Raw genomic sequence first — 14,318 nt, forward strand, 5'->3', positions numbered from 1 at the left:
AGCTCCAGCGATGCGCATTTCGATATTGTGTTGCTCTTTCAATTTGTGGCTTTGCCTGTCCATCATAACCAGCTGTCACTGTGGCGGACAGGCGAGAGGTGCGCTTATGAAATGCAGATTCACATTCGCAGTCATGGGGAGATAGATGAGACTGAGGATGAGGATGAGACTGAGGATGAGGATGCATATGCCAGCTCCAGTTGCACATTAGCCCTCAGGGGCCCTCTCTCTGTGTGTGTGTGTGTCTATTCATTCATTTAAATGTCTATATCATGTGGCCAGAAGGAGGCCAGGAGTCTAGAGTCGACGGCGGGAATGCAGAATTGCAATTTGCAATAAAAGTAAATCTGCTCTGGCGCCGAACTCTGGCTGGCTGGCTGGCTCCTTACATTGTTAGTCCTTTGGTCCTTTGCTCCTTTGCCCGACCCCGAAAACCAGCTGCTGCCGGCAAATAGCCAAGGCTCTTGACTATGTAACCATATAGAGAATCCTCAGCCTTATTTCTCTCGGTGCACCGCTGTATGTGCTTGTGCTCACGGTTTCTGGTTGAAAGCCTTTCGGGCAAGGTAAGCAAACATTAGAATTTATTAAATCCAGCTCAGGCATGCCGTACCGCCCACTCACTGCCTGGCAGAAAAACAAAACGGCAAAAAAAAAGAAACAGAAAATAGGGAGGAAAATTATTGCATATAAAGCTCACCTTGCTGTGTGTGTGTGTGGAGCAGCACATTCAACTTTTGGGAGGGGGTGGCCCCTCACCTCACACACGGCGGACACCAGATTCGTTTGTATTATCTCGACACACACACCAGTACACACACATCCTGGCACACACATAATCCAAGCTTGCTTTTAGCATTTGGCAAGACAAACAAAATGGCAGTCCCAAAAAAAGGAGTTATCCTGCCGCTTCACTGACCAAAAAGAGGAGGCAAGGACATCTGATCATGAACACTGATGATCGGTTTTGGGGGGTAACATAAGGATCCAAAAATAACAAGAAAAAACCTTTTCTACCGAGATTTTCCACCAGAACATTTTTAATAGCATACTTTTTTGGGAGATTTTTGAAACCAACCTTAAACCCTTTCTTTCGCATTCCTGTTAAATCTTCCGATTATTTGCTTAAGCCAGGAATCAAGGAAAATGCTAAAAGAAAGGAAATGTAAGCTGCCTCTGTATTTGAGTTATTCGTAGGATTTGCCAGGTAACATAAGTTGTTGCTTCCTCAGGAAGCAGGCGATTTATTATCGCAACTTAATCTCGCACAAAAACACGTCAAACCTAAAAATCCTTCAGCTACACCTACCCTCAATGTGTGTGTGTGTGTGCTGGTGTAGGTGTGCATACATTTGGTTTGCTCGCCGTTGGCTTCATAAAAAACCAACTACATGGAGTGCGCATAGCAACAACAAGGAAAAAAACAGAAAGCGGAGAAAAACATGCAGGCAAATCACAGTGTACAGCGCGCACTCACTTTTTCTTCTTTTTTTGGAACCCCCTTGACAACCCCGCCACTGGAAATTTCCATTCAGCTGCCCTTGTGTGGCAGTTACACTGAGAAGAAAATTACGAGAAATGTAGGAAATTTATAACAAGAATTTCAAAACTATGTCTATCCATAAGTCGTAAACTTCTACTTGGTAAATAAGTTAACATAAGTGGGAAGACTCCTAGTGTAATCTCTAGGAAAACCTAGTTTTAATCCATTGATTATCGAAGTTAAAGGTTATCGATGAACCCTTCTTGGTAGAAGCGAAACAGCTCGATTCATGCATTCACGCAAAATTACGTATACGCACATGTGGAATTATACCATTACAGCATTAAGGAGTCATTTCCGACCCTATAAACCATATATATTCTTGATCAGCATGAAAAACTGAGTCGATCAAGCTATCTCAGACAGAAATTTAATTTTTAAAAAATGTTCGCCACTTTTTAAGGGGTAAAATATTGCAAATTGAATCATGAAAAATTGATAAAAATTGTCATAAAATTCTAAATTGCAGATTTTTTAAACTAATAAAAACTAGTATAGGACAGCTTACCGAATTAAAATTAATGCATTTTTGGCTAAGTTGTGAGTTTTTTTAATTTTTAATTTGTCGATAAAATTGTCATATTGAAATAGATAAAATCGAGTCAAAAAATGGTATTATACTTTCAGTCAGAAGCTTAAAAAATATGGAAGCAGTCATTTCCGACCCTATAAATCATATATATTCTTGATCAAAATGAAAAGCTGAATTGATTTAGCTATCTCCGACAAAAATTTAATGTTTGAAAAATTTTCGCAATTTTTTCAGGGCTAAAATATTGAAAATTGAATCATGAAAAATTGATAAAATTTTGAATTTCATAAAATTCTAAATTGGGTATGCAGATTTAATAATCTAGTAAAAACTAACATGGGAAAGCTTTCCGATTTAAAATGTATGCATTTTTGGCTTAGTTGTGAATTTTTTAATTTTTAATTTGTCGAAGAAATTGCCATATGAATATATAGATAAAATCCAGTCAAAAATGGCATTATGCTTTCAGTCAGAAGCTTAAAAAATATGGAAGGAGTCATTTCCGACCCTATAAATCATATATATTCTTGATCAGTATAAAAAACTGAGTCGATCTAGCTATCTTCGACAAAAATTAAAATTTTTAAAAATTTTCGCACTTTTTTATGGGCTAAAATATTGAAAGTGGAATATTGAAAAATTGCTAAAAATTTGAATTTCATAAAATTATAAATTGAGTATGCAGGTCTATTAATCTAGTAAAAACTAACCTGGGAAAGCTTTCCGAATTAAAATTAATACATTTTTGGCTTAGTTGTGAGTTTTTTAACTCTTAATTTTCGATAAAATTGTCATATTGAAATATAGATAAAATCGAGTCAAAAAATGGTATTATGCTTTCATTCAGAAGCTTAAAAAATGTGGAAGGAGTCATTTCCGACCCTGTAAGTCATACATATTCTTGATCAGCATGAAAAACTGAGTCGATCTAGCTATATCCGGCAAAAATTTAAGTTTTTCAAAAATTACACAAATTTTTGAGGCGTAAAATATTGCAAACTAAATATTGAAAAATTGATAAAAATTTGAATTTCTTAAAATTAATTAAAAAGTATGTAGATTTTAAAACCTAATTAAAACTAGAATAGGAAAGGTTTCCGAATTAAATGTAATGTATTTTTGGCTTAGTTGTGAGTTTTTTAAGATTTAATTTGTAGAACAATTTGTCATATAAAAATATAGATAAAATCGAGTCAAAAAATGGTATTATGCTTTCAGTCAGAAGCTTAAAAAATATAGAAGGAGTAATTTCCGACCCTATAAACCATATATATTCTTGATCAGCATAAAAAACTGAGTCGATCTAGCTATCTTCGACAAAAATTTAATTTTTTTAAAATTTTCGCAATTTTAATGGGGTAAAATAAAGAAAATTGTATATTGAAAAATTGATAAAAATTTGAATTTCATAAAATTATAAATTGAGTATGCAGGTCTATTAATCTAGTAAAAACTAACCTGGGAAAGCTTTCCGAATTAAAATTAATACATTTTTGGCTTAGTTGTGAGTTTTTTAACTCTTAATTTTCGATAAAATTGTCATATTGAAATATAGATAAAATCGAGTCAAAAAATGGTATTATACTTTTAATCAGAAGCTTAAAAAATGTGGAAGGAATCATTTCCGACCCTATAAATCATATTTATTTTTGATCAGCATGAAAAACTGAGTCGATCTAGCTATCTTCGACAAAAATTTAATTTTTTTAAAATTTTCGCAATTTTTAAGGGGTAAAATATTGCAAATTGAATCATGAAAAATTGATAAAATTTTGAATTTCATAAAATTCTAAATTGGGTATGCAGATTTATTAATCTAGTAAAAACTAACATGGGAAAGCTTTCCGAATTAAAATTTATGCACTTTTGGCTTAGTTATCGGGTTTTGAAAAATTTGATTGGTCGATAAATATCGATTTAAAGAATGCAAATATTTTAATCGAATTAATTTATTTTCAATACATGTGTTACTCATAGTTAGTTTTCGGGCTTTATAAGCCATTTGATTTATTAAAAATCATAAAAAAAATAAATACATCTTTTCGAGTGCAGTTCGTTTAGCCGTGTGTTTTCCGTTTTTGGGTTTTTTTTTTTTTTTTTGGTAACAATTTTTGCCCATTTCTCCTGCTCGCGCTCCCTTCTCCCTTCTCTGCTCCTCTCTCTACGCCTTTTTTCTATTTTTCTCGTTGTGCCATAAAGATTATTATGAAAGTATTTTGCTAAGCTTTTTGAGTTGAGATGAGATGAGATGTGTTGGGTTGGTCTGGTCTGGTCCTGGGTTGGGTTGGGGTTTGAGGTCTCGGGTTCCGGGTTCCGGGGGTTCCAGGGGGTTTGGGGTTTTTCCAGTTTAGGTCCGGGGCTTACTGGCATCTCTGTTGCTCGCGCTATCTGGCCCAGCATCCGTCTCTGTCATGCCATTTGGCTGGCACTCTTGAGGCCTTAAGTGTGCATGCATTATGCCATGTGCAAGGACCCCGCCCCACCGCGTATAATATGCATGCATGGATAATTTATCAGGACACACACACCCACACCCACACACACACACACACACAGCACAGGGCATGGCATGGCTTTAAATTTGATTTAAGCCACATGTCCCTGTCCCTGTCCCATGTCCACTTTAATTGTGTTGACCAAACTGACAGCGCAGCTCAAAGCAATTAAATGGTCCAAATCAAGCACAAATCTCAGCTGAAAAAAGAGAGAAAATGTCAATGTTTGGTTTAACATTAAGACGGGGAATTGGTAAATACTATAAAGAAATTATATTAAATATATTATACAAATAATATAAATAACTACATTTTAAGTCGGGGAATTAGTTTAAATTAGGTAAGAAATCAAGTCTTCACTATTCCAGTTACTATTTCATTATTTATATTTAAGTGTGCTTTTATAATTAATTATTCATATTTGAGTTAACATTTGAAATCCTTCCCTTAGGTGATGCTAACTGGACACGAAACCATGAATGATATAATTGTGCTTGAGTGTTAATACCAAGGACTTCACCTCATCCTTGTTCACACACACACACACACACGGCACTAATCCGCTGTCCGGGGATTTTCAGGAACGGAACGGAAAGGACTCGAGAATATGCCTTGGCAAGGAGTAACATCCTGGCTTTGTGCCTCCCGGCATTCTCGATGTTTGTTACGCGTGTAAGTCTCTTCATGCTTTATTTTTTTTCGGGGGGGGGGGACTTTTGGTGGATGTTCCTCATCCGCCGGATGCCGGGGAAAATGGGATATGGAAATGCCTTGGCATCGGCTTGGCTACATGGAAATCGGATAGAGGCGAAATTTGTTGTTTTTATGGTGTCTTCAGCTGTCTTCTTTTCGGTGTCGGCGTTGCATAAAGTGCATTTTTCTGTTATCCCGACGAGGTTTTGTTTTGCACATCTACAGCTCCCAGCCTGGACCATTTTCCCTCCACCCACATACATATATTCGCTCAGATTTTCCCCCCATTTTCTTGCACTAGTACAGAGGGCACTTGTTTTCAACGGAATCAATTTAGCGTAAGAAGTTTCAGTTCCCAGCGCAAGTTGTTGTCATGTGCAGGGGTAAAGAGGGGGAAGGACGCAGGACTCGTCGGTCAGGAAGGGTGTGTGTGTGTGTGTGTATATGTGTGTGTGGTGCAATTATGCCAACGACAGCTGCCTGGCAGCCTCGTCGTCGTCGCTCTATTAATCAAAAGTTATACAAAAAGCCAGCGAACTTCGCCACACGACTTGCCCCGCTTTTGCCCCGCGCATTTTCCCCCTCTCCCGACTCTCCCACATAGAGCATTTTCCCGGCAACGCTTTTCCTGTGCTCAGCTCAGCTAGCTCCCTATTCCCAGCTCGCTTTAGCCAGCTTTTGCTCCTGGCGCCGGCTTCGGCTTCAGCTTCCTCATCCTCATCCTCATCCTCATCCTCATCCTCATCCTCATCCTCATCCTGTGTGTGTGTTCTTCTTGTTGTTTGCAATTTAACTTTGCTGTGAGCGAAGGCGAAGCCTCTTCATGAGTTTGGCCCAAGCTTATGTGCGCATACACTGGGAGAAAATAGATGCCCATTTCTTACCATATATGTTGAGCATAACTCCCTTTACCTAGTATTATCTCGCAGTGCATGAGTGGCCCGCAGTGAGTAAAAACAAGATATAATATTTTATGAAAGCTTTCGCAACCACTGCCCCCTTGGCAGCCACATTGAGGCACCTCCTCCTCCCAGCTCCACCTTCATGACATCCCCCCATCCGGACTCTGGGACTCATTGCCCATAAATAAATAAAGCAGCCAAACACAATCAAAAACCAATGAAGCAGACCAGCAGCCACAAATGACAGAAGGAGCAGCCAGTTTCGACCTTATCCCCAAACCCCAACCCCAACCCCAACCCCATCATCATCGTCCTCATCATCGTCGTCCTTGTTGTGTCAGCTTTTTGTCCTCGTCCTTGGGCAACCGAAACTCTGTAACTCTGTAACTCTGTTACTGTGTTAAGTTGGAGGAGCTGAGACTGGGAGCTGGAAACCAGAACTCGACTTTGGAGCCACTGTTATATCAGCAGTTCCTACTTCCAGACCATCGGTATTGGGATCAAGGATTCCCAAGGATCCTATGTTAGGTGCTCCTCTAAAACTCCTCTCTCTCTTCAACATCAAACTCAATAATTTGGAAACGTTACAAAGTTCTTCGCTTAATTTAATTTCCAAAAGGCTTTCTCTAACTCGATTCGCGTTTATCGCTGGGCGACAACTTTTTAATTGCCAGGCGTCGTTCGCATTCTACATATGTATACATATATGTATGTATGTGTAATGATGTCCTGGCAAAGTCCTGGCAAGTCCTAGCAAGTGTGTGTGAGTGTTAATAAATAAACAGTCCCTTGAATGGGGTAACTCTGAGGAGGGGGCGACCTCCGCCAAGTAGTTCCCTGTTTTATTTAAGCTTTTTCATGTCGCCACTAATGCGCGAATAAGTGGTACTTAAAATAATACTTAAACTACTGTTGGTTATTCAAAATAAAACATACTTGAGAACTTGATAAAGTTAAAGAAAATATTAACATTAATATTAAATAATAACCAAGGAATAGTAACGAAGGTCTTTGTGTTACTTTCTGTCTTACTTTGGAACCTTTAAAAGTTAATGTTCCTTTGAAATGGTTCTGTAAGGTAATTTCCTTAACATATATATAGTATATAGTATAGTATATATATATAGATTAATTTGTATGTATATAGCTTCAGGATCTGCTTTAATTCGTGACGCTGCGTGATGTGCTTTTCATTTGCCCTAAACGTTTGCGCCATTTGACTTAATGAAGCTTAAAGACAATAAAACGCTTAAGCACACAACTTTGCCAAAGCCACCCTACACCCACACATCACCCACAGTGTGTGTGTGTGTGTGTGTGTGGCACAACAACATTGTGTCAACGTCAAACGTCTTTTTCTTGCAACTTTCTGCGCTCGCGTCATAATTTCTATGAATTTTATACACTTTGATAAGCATTCCATTGGCATGCGAGGCACGTTCGCGTTCGTGGACCATCCTTACAGGACGTACCTCCCCCCTAACAGGAAATCCCCCCCCCCCCTAGGAGAATGCACTGAAAGAAATGTGTCAACTTGAGCTAATTTATGGATCTCTAGCTCTATCCATATACCGATGAGAAGGTAGTCAACAATTTGAAGAAAAACCAAGTAATTTCGCTTGGATAAAGGGAAACATCACCCCTTTTTTTTGTCAGTGTAAAAGCCACCCCTCCTTTGGCTGTTTGTTTTGTGAACTTCTGCCGCCGTCCATGTAAATCAGGCCAAGCAACAATTAAACGCGCCAAGCACGACAATACTTAGGGCTAATGGCCACGGACCAGGACTGCCCAGGACCTCGGACAATTGTTGGGTGGTGGGGAAAACGGGGTGGTGGGAAAAGGGGGAAGGTGGTCGGGGGAAAATGGCTGGTAAAAATCGAGGTGCTGGTGGCAAGCCTTTGGCGCTTCCGCTCCCATTTCCGCTCGTTGGCCGAAAAGTGTAAACAATTAAATTTTAATTAGAATTCGCATCGCTTGACATGCGACATGGAAATGGAAAATGCGAATGGAAATGGTAATGGGAATGGACATGGGGGGGGGATGCCAGCAAAATGTCAGTTGCCGGAAAAGTGGAAAAGCCACGGGAGGTGGCGGCAAAGTCTGCAACTGGAAGTCACAGTCACATTCGCACACTGAAAACCGCACTTCCGATCTCCGCCACAGGCACACAGACATTTCATTTCCGTTCTCGTCTGTTGGTTAATTTATTGGGCACCTTGCACGTCGCCCCCCCCGTGACCCCTTCTTGACCCCCCGAGGAGGTGCCGGGATTGTAAATTAAACGGCTGACAGTTAATAGAAAACCGAAAGCCTCTCATTTGGCACATTTGCGGTCGTCTCTGGGTGCCTCCTCTCTCGGTTTGATGGATTGCCGGCTTAGTTTTAGCCAGTTAACTGCCGCACTCGACAATTTATGCTACCAATTCCGGTAAGGTGTCGAGAGCCGTAAAATACGATAGCGGCAGGGAGTGCGAGTCCTGCAGGAGAGGTGCGAAAGCGACGGCCTTAATGCCCAAATTGTGGCTAATGAAAATGTCTAAAATTGCTCAGATGATTTGTTGATTTACCAGGGACTGTGGGCTCTTAGCGAGTGGCCTAACAAGGCCATAAAGATTACGGGTCAACAAAAGAGCAAATAATATACAACACCTTTTTACACACACACATTACGAAGGACAATACTTTATTTGATGACTGTAAGCAGTAGAGTGCTTTCGAGATATACAACATATGCTTACATATATCCTTAAATGTCATAAGATTTGTATAAACCCTAAGAAAAGGCCTTTCAAGTGTTTGGTGGTGTTTTTTTGTAAGTTTATTAACAAATATAATGTAACTAATATAATAGTTGCGTGTCTTTTTGTTTCTCTTTTTCATTGAACACATTTAACATATAGAAATATATAAGAAGGATTGCCAGGATCAGAATCAGGTGCGAGGGATGGATTTATGGATGTCTCTATTTGCTGTCGTGTGTCCTTGTGTTCCTTTAACAGCCGCCACTTTTGCCAAACACTTGAAATCCTTAGTTCCTGTGGTACTTGTGGTAGGTCTTGCGTGGAATACGACGCTGAATTGAACGCTTCAGGCTCATCAGAGCTGGCAAATCCTTTCGCAAGATCATGCCCTCGATGGCCTTGAGTCCCTTGAGGTGAGACATGGTCCAAGATTTCTTCTCAGTGGCACAGTCTGCAAAGCAAATTAATATTTTAGCCTTGTCAAATGGAAATCATTCCGTCAGGAGGAACTACTTACTCAATAAATCGTTAACTTTGATTTTCTTATAGTGTTCTGCTTTCGGCTGAACACAGAATCCTTCCTCGATATGTCCCATTGGCTTTTTGGCCTCGATCAGCGAAATGGCAATACGGGAGCCGTGCTTCTCAGCGGAGAAAACTGGATGAGCCTGAGTGCCGGCTCCGTAGAGAATGGCGAAGATTCCAGCTGGAACGGATAGAATGTGATATATAATTAGTATATATATAATATAAACAGACTATATATTTGGTATCCTCCTCCGGCAGGACTTATACTCACTTATCCACAATAGCTTGCCTAGCAACATTTTGAAAAAATAGATTTACTATCTAAAAATTTAACTAGATTTATTTTATACTATAAACTGTTTCCTAAACTTTTTGATTCCTATTTTCTGGTTCAATCTATTTTATTTTGAAAGCACTTTTTTGGTTTTTGGGAGCTGTTCACTGTAGAACGATCGAATTGGAAGTGAGGTTTTGCTGTTGGCTTCTTACACAGATCACATTTTACGAGTGCCACATAGACTAGGGCTTACTTTGATCTTAGATTTTCTCTGAAATGGGTTACTGAATGGGTTTAAAATTTTAAAGCTAAACAGTTGAAGGAGCTTCATTAAAGATAATTTAAATATATTCTACCATCCTCTTCACCTGACCTGATTTATGGGGGTATTTCTTTTCCGGGAACATAAAGTAGTTCAGGAACATTGATATAAACTTAATAGCACGTTACAAAAATAAGTTTGGAAAGCCAAAGTTTATACACCTTTGCAGTTTGCATTTGAATTATTGGATCATATTGGAAATCGATCATAAATAAGCCCAAAATTAGTGCATTCTTTAAATTAATTTGTATGGATATTTTTATATGATCAAATTTTTCATAACTAAGCCAAAAAAACATTAATTTCGATTCGGAAAGCTGTCCCATGTTAGTTTTTACTAGATTAAAAAATCTGCATACTCAATTTAGAATTTTATGAAATTCAAATTTTTATCAACTTTTCAATATTCCACTTTCAATATTTTAGCCCATAAAAAAGTGCGAAAATTTTTTAAAAATTATATACCCGTCGGAGATAGCTAGATCGACTCAGTTTTTTATGCTGATCAAGAATATACATATATGATTTATAGGGTCGGAAATGATTCCTTCCATATTTTTTAAGCTTCTGAATGAAAGTATAATACCATTTTTTTAATCGATTTTATCTATATTTTTATATGACAAATTGTTCTACAAATTAAATCTTAAAAAAATCACAACTAAGCCAAAAATGCATTAAATTTAATTCGGAAACCTTTCCTATTCTAGTTTTAATTAGGGTTTAAAATCTGCATACTTATTAATTAATTTTAAGAAATTCAAATTTTTATAAATTTTTCAATATTCAGTTTGCCATATTTTACCCCTCAAAAATTTTTGAAATTTTTGAAAAACTTAAATTTTTGCCGGATATAGCTAGATCGACTCAGTTTTTCATGCTGATCAAGAATATGTATGACTTATAGGGTCGGAAATGACTCTTTACATATTTTTTAAGCTTCTGACTGAAAGTATAAAAACGTTTTCTGACTCGATTTTATCTATATTTTAATTTATTAAATTTTATCGACAAATTAAAAATTAAAAACTCATAACTAAGCCAATAATGCATTAATTTTAATTCGGTAAGCTGTCCTATGCTAGTTTTTACCAGATTAATAAATCTGCATACTCAATTTAGAATTTTATAAAATTCAAATTTTTATCAATTTTTCAATATCCAACTTTCAATATTTTAGCCAATAAAAAAGTGCGAAAATTTTTAAAAAATTAAATATTCGTCGGATATAGCTAGATCGACTCAGTTTTTTATGCTGATCAAGAATATGTATGACTTATAGGGTCGGAAATGACTCCTTCCACATTTTTTAAGCTTCTGAATGAAAGCATAATACCATTTTTTGACCCAATTTCATCTATATTTTTATATGACAATTTTATCGACAAATTAAAAATTAAAGAGCTCACAACTAAGCCAAAATTGCATTAATTTTAATTCGTAAAGCTTTCCTATGTTAGCTTTTACTAGATTAATAAATGTGCATACTCAATTGAGAATTTTATGAAATTCAAATTTTTATCAATTTTTCAATATTCAATTTTCACATATTTACCCCTTAAAAAATTGCGAAAATTGTTCAAAAATTTAATTTTTGTCGGATATAGCTAGATCGATTCAGCTTTTCATGCTGATCAAGAATATATATGGCTTATATGGTCGGAAATTACGCCTTCCATGTTTTGTGAGCTTCTTACCTTGGCAAAGGGTATAAACTTTTTTTAAAGAACAGCGCCTTCGTAATTCAACTCTGTGGTGACTTTGTTCTGCTCTTTTTCCACCACGCTCATTTCGCTCCTCGTTCTAGTTCCACTCTCTTCGCTCTTCGCTCTCGTCGCCCCTGAACTTCGTTTTCGCTCACGTGATCTTACCACTGCTCGGCTGTTGCGAAAAGAGGAAAGCGAAAAAAAAGAACGCAATTGCGGAGTGCTGCTGTTAAAAATTGTTTTTAGTCGTGAAAAAACGTTTAATAGCATCAACTAAACTATTAAATCAGTTCAACTAAGTGCAGTTTATGCGGGGACATTGAATAAATCACCAAATATGTGAAATTTCAAAGAATAAAGACGAAATGAAAAGTGAGCGCCGCTTCTCCGTCCAATTGGTGTTGTGACTGCGTCAAATGGAATGTGAAAAAATCATAAATTGTGCAAACGCCGAAGTGAACTTGACAAATAACTTAATAAATAGCTTTTCTGATAACGAGAGAAGACGTTTTTAAAATAGTTAGCTAGTACATATCTAATTAAAGCCACTAAAACTGCAATAGAAAAACCTGAGACTCCCGGCGACAATGTGAGACAGGGAGCAGCAGTCGCCGTGCCGTCCCGTTACATACATACATACATATATGTGCGAGGAGTTTAGGCATATTTAAGTGTGTGTGTGGGTGCATGGCAAGAGAAAGAAGAAAAGGAAGGCAATAAAATTAATTGTTTTCCTACTGCGTTAGTGTGACCAGTTTTAAAAGCTTCAAATGTAACTAAAGCGTTAAGGCGAACATAAAGTGCAGTGCTACATAAATGTGAGTGTGTGTGTGAGAAAATTGGTGTGTTGGTGCGTTTAATTTTGCTGTTCTTTCTATTCCTTTCCATTTTTTTGTTTTCTTTTTTTTAAGTGCAATGGTAATTAAGTATGTCAGAAAAGAAAGCCTGTGTGTGTGTTTTTTGTTTGTTTTTGTTTAAGTGTTTAATTATTGAATATATTAAATATTGTGATGTGTAAATGTGAGTGGGAAAGGAAGGAAAGATTTAAAATCACGCGAGTGGCCAGCGTTGAATATGTGCGGTGTGTAAATGAATTTTTAATTCAACAAGAAAAAGACGAAACAAAATATTAAATTCGGTGAGTGACAACTTGAGTTCATTTTAATATTGAATGCATTCCAATTCCATCTTACACATAATGGAAACAATTTTATTGTTCGGCCTACGAGATTTTTATAGTTTTTCACAGGAAATATAAGAAAATTTTAGTAGATTCTTCAATTTGAACAAATTAAAATTAAAAAATTAGAAAAAAAAATTCAATAATATTTTAAAATATATATATTTGAAACTAAGTATGCAGATTATTAATTATGCATTCATATGTAATTAATGATACAATCAAATGTTTGACTTTCTAAAGTTGCCATGCTTTCTTTGATGGACATATAAATAACGATAACAATAAAATATAATTTTTGGCGGCACGCGTTCCCGAACAATAAAAACAAGGAAAACACAAAAAGAAATTAAGGAACTGGCCGGAAAAGGGACACCAGCCAAGTCACTTGCCGAATCAAGATGCCGTATAACAAAACAAACAACAACAAATGTGGATATTTATACATACATAAAAAAAGCAAACTTAATTTTCGACCCCCTCGAAATCGACCATCTTGAAATAAAAAAGGACGAACTGGCAATGCCCTGCCCCAAAGAGTTGCAGGTTATCCCAGTGGACGATAACCCAAGTGGATGCCCAAGTGGATGTGGTCCGATCGGGGCAGCTTTCCCTTTAGATTCAGACGAGGGGCGCAGAGTAAATATTACAAAAATGTATTACACGGGACGGGACTTGGGCGGATAGGAGCGGCTCGGGGGGAAATGGGGAAATGGAGATGGAAATGGCAGACGTGACAAAAATGCTTAAGTGAAAAGTTACGAGCGAGCGGCGGAAATCGCTTTTTCCCTCCGGCCCCACCCTTCGACTCTTGTGTTTCCCTTTTCTTTTCTTTATTTTATTTTGCTTGTTTTCTCAGCGTAAACCCCCGAAAAAGTTCCTTCGCGCATTTCGTTTTCCTTTTTTTAGCTTTGTTTTACTCTTTTTTTTTTATTTTTTGGGTTGTGTTACGTTTTTGTTTTGCTCTCGCAGCTGCTTAATATTTTCTTGTTTACGTTGGGTTTCGGGGGGTGCACTGAGAGATAAAATTGATGCTGTTTAAATTATGTATAATTTAAAGTTGGATTCGATTATGCTTTATTTCCTTTTTTAAAAACGCTAAATCCTTTCGTTTAACTTCTTGTTCTTCTCTTTTAAGCCATGAAATAGGTGGAGAACGATAAAGAAGTAGTACTCGGAAAATGATTTATTCGGTTAATTATAAATATTAACATATATCTTATAAATTAAAATGCATACATCAAGAATTCTTTTGATTTATCGTCTTCAATTGTGTTTAACAATTTTGTGTAATTTCTATTAAGAATAATATTTATTTTTGTGTGCTGCCCTGGGGCCAGAAGCTGTGCGGGAGCGTTGAATGAGTGGCGCTGCTGACTGGTGGCCTCCCGTTGTTCAT

The 14,318-nt window shown here is 37.3% G+C and overlaps 2 protein-coding genes across 2 annotated transcripts in view; one reads left to right on the forward strand and one right to left on the reverse strand.

Annotated features, from left to right (window-relative positions):
* LOC110187047 (uncharacterized) overlaps window positions 1-14,318 on the forward strand; it is a 169,755-nt gene that overhangs the window by 68,435 nt on the left and 87,002 nt on the right. The gene's annotated exons all lie outside the window — the stretch shown is intronic.
* LOC110187054 (uncharacterized) lies at window positions 8,961-9,902 on the reverse strand. The gene is made up of 3 exons (XM_020956430.2): window positions 9,706-9,902; window positions 9,424-9,612; window positions 8,961-9,357 (listed from the first exon to the last, which is right to left on the reverse strand). The coding sequence occupies exons 1-3, from the start codon at window positions 9,731-9,733 to the stop codon at window positions 9,194-9,196; spliced, it is 381 nt and encodes a 126-aa protein (XP_020812089.2). The 5' UTR covers window positions 9,734-9,902; the 3' UTR covers window positions 8,961-9,193.

The sequence above is a fragment of the Drosophila serrata genome, unplaced genomic scaffold (genome assembly GCF_035046125.1).
Source record: "Drosophila serrata isolate PLE 108 unplaced genomic scaffold, ASM3504612v1 contig_130, whole genome shotgun sequence".
Classification (NCBI taxonomy): Eukaryota; Metazoa; Arthropoda; class Insecta; order Diptera; family Drosophilidae; genus Drosophila; species Drosophila serrata.

What these genes read in the sequence shown, in the direction of transcription:
- LOC110187054 (XM_020956430.2), bottom strand. Translation starts at nt 9,733, where the DNA reads ATGTTGCTAGGCAAGCTATTGTGGATAA. An exon ending in AGGCAAGCTATTGTGGATAA is followed by an intron (nt 9,613 to 9,705) that starts GTGAGTATAAGT and finishes TATCCGTTCCAG; the next exon opens with CTGGAATCTTCGCCATTCTC. An exon ending in CAAAGTTAACGATTTATTGA is followed by an intron (nt 9,358 to 9,423) that starts GTAAGTAGTTCC and finishes TTTGCTTTGCAG; the next exon opens with ACTGTGCCACTGAGAAGAAA.